Source organism: Trachemys scripta, chromosome 20 (assembly GCF_013100865.1).
Source record: "Trachemys scripta elegans isolate TJP31775 chromosome 20, CAS_Tse_1.0, whole genome shotgun sequence".
In the NCBI taxonomy this organism is placed as follows: domain Eukaryota; kingdom Metazoa; phylum Chordata; order Testudines; family Emydidae; genus Trachemys; species Trachemys scripta.
The window spans coordinates 1,020,429-1,030,021 of record NC_048317.1 but is presented as its reverse complement, the minus strand read 5'-3'; the positions used below and the strand labels follow the sequence as shown (position 1 = coordinate 1,030,021).

The 9,593-nt window shown below is 39.1% G+C and overlaps 1 protein-coding gene across 2 annotated transcripts in view; it reads right to left on the bottom strand.

Annotated features, from left to right (window-relative positions):
* MTF1 (metal regulatory transcription factor 1) overlaps positions 1-9,593 on the bottom strand; it is a 30,762-nt gene that overhangs the window by 6,998 nt on the left and 14,171 nt on the right. The window contains exons 5-10 of one of the 2 annotated variants that reach the window (XM_034754003.1): positions 9,185-9,258; positions 6,576-6,709; positions 4,995-5,072; positions 3,016-3,118; positions 1,775-2,331; positions 721-784 (exon numbers count right to left, since the gene is read on the bottom strand). In XM_034754003.1, coding sequence (XP_034609894.1) covers positions 721-784; positions 1,775-2,331; positions 3,016-3,118; positions 4,995-5,072; positions 6,576-6,709; positions 9,185-9,258 — 1,010 coding nt within the window. The remainder of the gene's footprint in view (positions 1-720; positions 785-1,774; positions 2,332-3,015; positions 3,119-4,994; positions 5,073-6,575; positions 6,710-9,184; positions 9,259-9,593) is intronic. The other variant, XM_034754005.1, reaches the window with a different exon arrangement.

Below are 9,593 nucleotides of genomic sequence, written 5' to 3'. Positions count from 1 at the left end.
CTTTGCTCTGCTTTCCTGCTAGTGACTGCAGGGAGGGTTCTTTCACTTGTGCTCCTCCATTTATTTAACACAGTCTCCTTTCCTCTTTTTAAATCTCATCTTAAAGCCCCTTTAGCCTACGACTGACTTTGTGAAGCATCTGATACTGTGTATGAAAGATGCCAGATAAAAACAAAATATATGTGACTGTATATTTTATTAGATGCAGCTCAGAGAGGTGGTCAGCCAACAAACGGTTGGTGCTGGATGGATTAAACAATGTAAATGATCAGCCGCTCCCTCTCCCCTCATGTAAGGATTTAAGGTTGGAAGTGCTCTAAAATCTCAGTGAATACATTAATTATCTAACTTAAAGGAGTTACTTTGACTTTTTCATCTCATACACACACAACATTAGAATACCATATGATTTTTAATAAAAGAGATAACTAATCAAGACAATATATTTTGCAAATTTCTCCCCAGTACCTTCAGTATTATCTTTGTTTCCTTCTTAATGTTATAATGCAAGTACCCCCAATAAGGTCAAACATGAGTCTAAAGTGAACTAGGCTTAAACCAGTGCCTTTTAAGAGTGTAAAAAGCTGAAAGGTTTTCTTGGACTTTTTAACTAGCAATTAAAACACCCCAACAAGTACTATTCAAGGAGATGTCACCTATTACCAAGGGAATGTCACCGGGCTATAAAAGGGTAAGAAGTTGCATTTCAAATGCACATACCTGTGTTGCCAGCCACTGGTAATGTGGTGGTAAAAAAGACCTTCTCCACCTTTGGAACTTGTGGCTTTAAAAAAATAAAAACACATTTGATGCAGTTAAAATCAGATCTCCATTAAGCAACAGCAAACTCCAAACAGCTGTGAGCAAGAGAAATGACTGGAAAACTGGATTACAAATTAAGTAGTTTGGTTTGATATGGGGACTTCCATGTTCTGGATATCACAAAACCGAGACAATGACATAGGTAGTCCTGAGACGCTGAACTGAGGTGCTGTGGATTTGCCAACACACATTGTTCACACTTCCAACAAAATTAATTAATATTTAACCAATAATCCATCTTTTCCAGAGCGTTCATATCAATGGCTCTTTATTTGTTGGCATTCACAACAGAGGAAGCTTTTCAGATGGCATTGGCTCACTACTTAAAAGAATAACACAAACTGTTCTTGAGGTCTCAAACCCACAGATCCACTTAGCATCAGACACATCCTTGTTTTGCAGAAGATTTTTCGTTATCCTTATATTCAAGGCTCCTCCGATTTATGAGGCAATAGGATTAAGCTACAGAACTGTATAGACTATAAAATGCCTCAATGCTGAAAACACTATAGAGTTTCTGTGCTTCTATTTTGTCACAAAGATGGATATAAAACAATTAAATACAAGTTACTCTCAGGCCTCACACTGCAATGCCCCAGGTGAAGCAAGTCCACGTCCTCTGTGAGGCCTATTCAAGGGAGTTTGTCAGACAATAATAAGAAGAAAACAACCCACTAAATCTTCCTCATCTCTGGATTTTCCAGAGATTTTCTCCTTCGTAACCACCTTTTAAGTTTTTCAGGGCAGGAACTGTCAATTTGTGATCTGTACAGAGCCATTCACATCACCACTACCCAAAACTGAAGCAGACACACCTGGGATGGGATTGAATCCTGTACCTCTCCAATATACTAAAGTTAGACATTTTTCTATTAAAAAACAGCCCCCTGCACTATGTGAGGAACATGAATGTTTTGAACAGTCTTTCAGCAATGTGATGGTAAATACTAACCATTTGTTCTTGATTCTGGGGAGATCCATTGGCACCATTTAAAATCCATTGTAAGTTCTGTTCTCCCATGACTATGCTGGACTGGAGAATAGCAGTGCTCTGAGATGGAGTGATTGTGATCGTCGGGTTACTTGTCAGAACAGAGTTCGCACCCACAGGCACCGACTGAACCACAGCCGGCAGAGGCTCAGTGGCACTCGACGCGGCTGGAGCAGAGGCTCCGGCAACCACTGAAAGTCCTTGTACAATGGGCTGTGGTGGTGTCTGAGTGTGCGGCAGAAAGTCTTGGTGACTGGCTGCAAACTGTGTGCTGTGAGGAACAGGCACTTCTGGGGACTGTAAAATAGTCGCAGGATTTCCAAACGCAGCTTGCTGTGAACTGGTTCCTATGGAGGTGGGAGCTGGAGGGGGTGCGGAGGTTTGTAGTGCTGGGTGAGAAGGCTCGGAGATGCCAAGCTGCAGTACAAGTGGGAGAGATAAAGATGCTGAATCTCCTACAGAAGGCTGAACAGTAGTTACTGAGTCTGCATCACCGTTAAAACTTTCAATCAAGGCAGCTGCCAAAGGAAACAAAGTAAAGAAGAAATATGAATACACCAAGTCTCACATGGTCCAGAAAAACTGCTATTCACTGAACCTTGAGAAACTAAGGCTAACTTGCCCTCTAGCAAATAGAATGCCAATAACAATGCTTTTCATAGTCAAAGCCCTGTACAAAACTCATTAACGCAAGCCAATGAAATAGGGACATTTTAGGTAGCCAGGACAGGGACCTTTCTATATCCAAATTTAGGAAGCCAATAACACTGTTAGAGCCATTAGCTCTCAGGAGCTGAAAGTATTTCTATTATAAACTCCCTTCTACAGATGGTTTCAGTCATTCAGCCATAAATGCCTGCTCCAAGAGGAAACCTAGTACAGGAGTTTATAAGGAACATAAGCCCAGCAGCACCATTTTCAGTGCCATAGAATGACACACAAAGCTGCTGCAAACATGATCTCAGTTCTAGTGACACTGTCCCAACACTCCATAGACTATGAATACTATTTACTTTAAAAATCAAAATAAATTCAACTGGCAATGCTCCCCACCAGCCCTTTCAAAGGGACACCTGTCTGGTTTCTACTAAGGCTTTATATTATCCACTAGACAATAATTCTCAGTCAGACGCATAAACGGAATTAGCCGTCTGCACGGATAGGCGGGAAGGTCTCTCAGATTGCACAGATACAACGTGTACCTGTCTGTTGAGAATCTTCCTGATTTGCTGTATGATCTGGGCTCTGGAACATAGATTCAAAAATGCTTGCTGGTGAGATTGTGCTAAGATCTCGTCCATGTGTCTGGGGAGGAGAAAAAGGAGAGAGAAGTGTTAGATAACAACAGCTCCCCAATCTTAATAAACTATTTGCATAAATGCCAGTCATCTAGCATATGTATGTTGCAATCGTTTGCTCAGTTATTTTAATGGGCCACCCTCAGAAAGGGCAGGGTACTTTGTACTTTATGCAACTAGCACACAACATGAAAGATGCAAGTTAGCTAGCATTAGCCATGACGCAAATTCACCAATCAAATGAACAAGCCTTTATAGAGAACTTAAGCATAACTCTGAACTTAACAAACCCCTTAAAAGGGCACTTAACTATTCTTCTGTAGCTGAATTTCATTTTAACCCCTTGTTGTTTGTAATACTTGGGCAGAATCTGAAACATTAGAATTGTTTATATCAGTTTTACCCCTATCATTTGGGAAACTTTCTTATGCACAAGCCTTCATGGCTCTGCTTAGTTTACCTCCTAGTCTGTGCACCAGTGTTACCTGTAATGTCAGAACTGTTCTTGGAACAGGATTTGTTAAATGGCTCCAGGAGCCAGCGCCACTAAAAGATACCAGCCCCTCAATAGTGTCTAATTCTTCTCTATGCAAGATTTAGTTATGGCCACATTCCCCACTAGATGGGAACAGTTTTGCCATAAGGTTAGATTTTAAAGGAACACTGCTAGTTCTGGAGAAAAATCCTTCCTTTTCACTCTGCTGAATTAGAAAGTCTGTTTTCAGGTTACGGGGACATTTACAACAAACAACGAAAAGTCTGTGCTTGAGATGCCAGCAAGGTGGAATTACTTCCTGCACAGACTCCTACAAGTACCTACAAGTCTCTTCCCAGATAAACTTGCAAAAGGATGCAATCTCTTTCAGCAACACCTGGAGGCAACCTAATTAAGTGATTGTGTCACAGCCAGTTATAGCCTTAGTATACGATTCCACCAATAGATGCAAAATGCAAGTTACAGAAATGGCTGGGGAGGGAAAAGCCAAATGGTAGAGACTACAGCAGTACAAGCAAATGGTGCTAATTCTGACTCCAACATAAGGCTCTTAACTAGCTGCAAGTGCCAAAAGGACAAGCTCGATTTAATGTTTTCTTCTATCTGTTTCTGCCTGAAGTCTTTGCAATGGGTTCTTCCCTAGACACAGATTCCCCCAAACCAGAGCAAATAGCATAAAATGTGTAGACATATAAACAGGTTACCCATTTCACAAACTATCCAGCTACCGTTAACCAAACAGCTCAGAGCTGGTCAGAGTTAGATCTCTGGCTCTCAAGTGACTTAAAATGAAATTATTTCTACATTGTTGTATCCAGCCTAATTTACTTCTGCCCACATAAAACGTTACTAATTCACTGAAACAGAACAGTAGGATTGCTTTGCTTTTAAAGGAATTGTCCCCACTTAACAGAGACAATATTGTGAAGAAAAAGTTAAAATCGTATGTGGTATTACAATTTTACCGGCTTCTGCCTCAGTAGTCAGAATCAGATGCACTGTATATGCCAAATTCACCCAATAGGATTGCAGCAATAGTTCATAATGACAGATGGTGAAATCCAACTGTAGGAAAGGAATCAGAAGGGCGGTGTAGGAAGTGCATGCATTTGTCAGCACATGATGTAATGCATTCTGCCAAAAAAATCCACTGAACTGCACTGGCATCATTCCTAGAATAAGTTGTTGCAATGCCCCTCTCACTAGAGAGGCCATGCCCAGACAACAGGAACAAAATGGGGACCAAAAGCAGATAATACCAAAGGACAGAGCAAGTGAAACAAAACCAACCAGTTTTTAATACTTAAACCCTGCATTCCTCTGGATGGGGCAAACGCTCTATAATAAAGACGAAATCTCAAATTATGGGAGAGGCATGGAGACTTACTGTATTAGAGTTTTCCCGCAGTTCCGAATCTGTGGATATGAGGCTTAAGTCGCTCAGACAAAGTGAGTGGTTTGTATCCTGAAGAGGAATACAACTGCAGTTATGTATTTAAATCAGTGTCAGCAATACTGGACATTCCACAGTATTTTAGATCACTTTCTTTAGAGGTACAGGCATCTACACAGTTTGTCAGGCTATTTTGTTCAGGGTAGATAAAATCAGTGATTTAAAAAAATATATTTTTTTATTTCTTTATTTAAATTAAATATTTAAAAAATAAATCTATTTAAAATTAAATCTGAAATTGGCAACTTATCTCAAAGCCAAAACTTCTTATAATTTAAATTGCATACAATAAATAATATCTAGTACATATTTCCTGTCAAGTTTTAAAGAAAGTCCAAGCCACTGAACTAGTGAAAGTCACTGGCTAAGCACCTGGAATCAGAGTTTGCGGAAGTGTTAAACCAGCTTTTGACAGCAGTAGCCTCTTCTGCTGGTACAGAGAATGTTTTCTTCACCTCAGTGTATTAAACTATATCAGTTCAATGACTGATTCAAAGTTAAGAAACCAATTAGGAGTTGAAAAAGCAGGAAAACTTGTTTTCCTCTTCCAATCTATGAATAAAAACTAGGTGTGAGACAATGAGGTCTACTCAGTCTAAAATCTTGAAGGACATGGTGACCAGAAACAATCAATTTAATTCACTAACTACAGATAATATTTCCTTTGTTTAATAAATCAGTTCATTTTAAACGCAAAATATATATGGCAATTTTTTTTGATACACTTTGTTTATGTTTCAAGTGCATTTAAGGTAATTTTATTAAATAAAAAAATTAAAATGCTGCTTTTTTGCATTTTTAATTGAATTTGAATTTCTATCCAATTAAAGCGTGACACAAATCACAAGTAAAAATTAATCTAGAAAATAAGAAATGCAAAAGCCACCACATCCTAAAATAAAAAATTAAGAATCTGAATAAATGTAGGTTCAGCTATATATAATTACATAAACAAATGTGTACACCCACGAAAGCTTATGCTCCAATACAACTGTTAGTCTATAAGGTGCCACAAGACTCTTTGTTGCTTTTTACACATATGCCATATTCTAGTTTGCAAAAAGAAGCCCCAATTTAGTGTAAAGGCTATATTTAATTACAAATCAACATGTTTTAATGGTTACCAACCAATGAAAATTAACCTTTATTTAGGAAAATAACTAAAAAGTATAAATGCAAAAACACAATGAAAAATATTATTTAAATCAAGGTTTCCTGCTTGCTGATTTTAATCATAACTAAAAATCAGTGACTTAAACAGCTCTGATTTAAATCAATCCACCCTGATGTTCCTTGATAAGGCACAATCTATTTTGAAGTTTAAGGCTGGGAATTTCAGAGGTGCCTGAAGGAGCTAAGCACCAAAATCCCACCAATTTCCAGTGGGAGCGGTGCACCGAATACGCTTAGCACAATGTTGCACACACTTTATTGCCTCAGGAACTTCTCCCCAAAATATGGTTTTGTTCCAATCTACCACAAAAGCGCTAAAGAAAAAAAGAGAAAGCTACTGACCTCAGATACGTTGTTACTGGGAAGTGCATTATATAAGTGTCCTTTCTCGTGACCTTTCATGTGACTCTTGAGACTATACTGAGTACTAAAAGTCTTCTCACAGCCATTACTGGGACAGAAGAAGGGTCTCTCTCCTACAAGAAGCACAAAACACCACACTGATTTGTACGAAAGTTTAGACATCTCTTTACAATACGCCATTTTGCTTAAGTCAGAATCATCCTCCAAGATATGGCACTAGTTAAAATATGGGAAAAGAAACCGGTAAGCTGGCAAGAAAGTGCTCTAACTGCTTCAGCTCTTCTCCCACCACTCTGTACATCTCACTTCAACCACCGTTGTATTACTTTAGATGTAATATATAGGCCAAAGGTGTTAACATAACCCAGTCACTGTCCAACACTGAATAGTTTTAAACAAGGTTTGGTATAAAGAGACCTCTGCCTGTTCAGTCCTCCCATGGCAAACACACCATTAACAATCCTTTGTAACATTTTATTAAAGATACAGAAAATAATGGAAAACAGTTAAAGCATATGAAACATAAAGTAAGGCTTTCATTTTAACAACATCCCTTGTTCCCTTTCCCTTTAGCTGGAGAGAGTTTCTAGAAGGAAAAACCCCCGTTTGACAGTCTCTGAGATAGCAAAGAGGATAATAACTGTCCTTTTGGGAAAAAAGAAGAAGTTAGTTGAAATGGGCTGGAGCTGTTGTTATTGCTGCTGCTGTTAAAGTTCAATTCCGTTTCCTAGAAGACATAACAAGACAAACACATATAAAAGGGGAACGAAAAGAACAGAAAATACAGATTTTGTCTTTGATGTTGACTTTCACTTGCAATTTCATTGCTGAAAAACAGGCATAGCACACGATCTTACCAGCCTCTCTAAGACCTGGCAAGTTTGTATCAGCATCAGGCTGTTTAGCATATTGCATTTAGCTGCCTTTTTCTGATCACGGGCTCACAGCAGTGTTGCAAAATATACAGTCCTGGGTGGCTAAGCCAGACTTTTATTAAACAGAAGACAAAAGGATAGACATAGGAAAGAAAAAAAATAAGGTGGGGGAAGGAACAGGCAGAGGAGTCTCACATCCCAGGTGATGTTTGGCCTTTAGCCACAAATGCTGAAGATGTCATCTGGATACCCCTCTCTCAGGCCCAGTCTGGTCAGGACATCTCTCAAGTTTAGGATGGAGGTGGTCCAGGACTTCAGCAGAAAACATGGATCACAAGTATCAGAGGGGTATCATGCATCTGACAAAGTGAGTATTGACCCACGAAAGCTTATGCTCCAATACATCTGTTAGTCTATAAGGTGCCAGAGGACTCTCTGTTGCTTTTAACATGGATCACAGGCATTACGGTGACACTCGCTCCAATAGCCAATTTCTCACCCCAAAGTCTCTTTCTTTAAGGACTCAAAAAGGGAGTGATGCGTGGAATAAAGCATCCCCTTGTTATTTTGTCCACCAATTGGACCTACTAGCCAAAATAAGGTTCCACACTCTTCTTGTTTACAATGCATCATTTTAACCCAGTCCTTGAATTATATTAGGCCTTTTTGTTTGGGCTAACTCAGTCTGTCTCCCTTTCCTACCTTTTCCCATCAACGTTTGTTGTTATAGGTTATTGTGACGATATTATGAACTTACACACATTTTTTGCAGTTGAGTTCAAAATTAGGGTAAATCTGTAGGCCCAATTATCACAACCACCCATAACTCGGTAAGAAAAGAGGGACATCGCCTCCCATAAAGACATACTCAAGTTTGAATGTCTTGTACAGGTTGCTGCATAGAGACAAGCTTGCAACAGCAACTCTCAGGGAGAATTTCCATAACATACCCACATTACAATGGTCCAAGGTGAATTCCACCATATAAGGAACCTCACACTCAATGTTATGCTGAAAAGAGTAAATAATGAATGTAGGACCTGTGGGAACGTCTGAACAGCCTACTAACAGCTTTAGTGTCACTTCCTGGGTGCAGCATAATAGCCTTAGAAATAGAAGTTTCCAAATTTGTCAAGTGAGTTGGTGAATATTTAAGTTTTACACGTCATTATTGCTGCATTTGTGAGGTGTGCTGGTGAAATTCAATAGCTGCCAAATTTAAATTGAAGGGATATTTTTCTATTGTTCACTACCCTGAGATAGGAAACAAGAAAGGCAGCTAATTAAAATATTAACTGAATTATTAATTGCTCACCACTTTTGGTACAGTACTGGTTTATTTGCTATGGTTTCTGGAGAAGGTTGAGAATTTGTTCTAGGAGACAACAGGAACTGGAAAGATGTCTTTTGTAGTGGATTCACTGGCTGGCTGAGTTGAGTTAATTTGTTCCCATCTGAAAGTTTGTTTTTATTAAATGCTGCTGGATTATGATGTTGAAAGATTAAATGTCAAGGTGCCTTGACATCTTTTTTATTGTTCCTTACATCTGAATAAATAAAACAAATAAACAACTGAAACCTGAAAGGCAGATCATGCCATTAAATGCCCTTGCTGTCCTGCTCTGTAGACTACAGGTATAAGCATTATTAGGCTTATGAAAGTTTGTATAAACAAAAGAGGCTCAGTTAGAGAAGAGATCCCTCCAGACTTACCAGTATGTGTCCTAACATGTGTTTTAAGGTGGTGGCTTGCAGCAAAAGCCTTTCCACAGCCGTCATGATCACACCTGAGTGAAGCACCAAACAGAGAAAAGTTAGCAGCAGACTTCTTGGATATATCAGGTATAATGCGAAGTCATGCTTCCCATTGGGTGCTTGACTGAATTGCAGGATGCTCCAGATTTAAACTCTGTTAATAGTAGCTATTGGGTGGTATCTGGCTACACATACTGCACAGATTACAATGTGACAGCAAAATATAAAAGAGTAAACAAAGCCATTTATTGCGATCACCATTTTTTATGGATTACACTTTCCACCATAGCAGGGAAAAAACAACAGATTTTGTAGATGTGCTGCTCCTCATAGCAGCTTGGCCAGCCTGATCTATTTGGCAACAGAG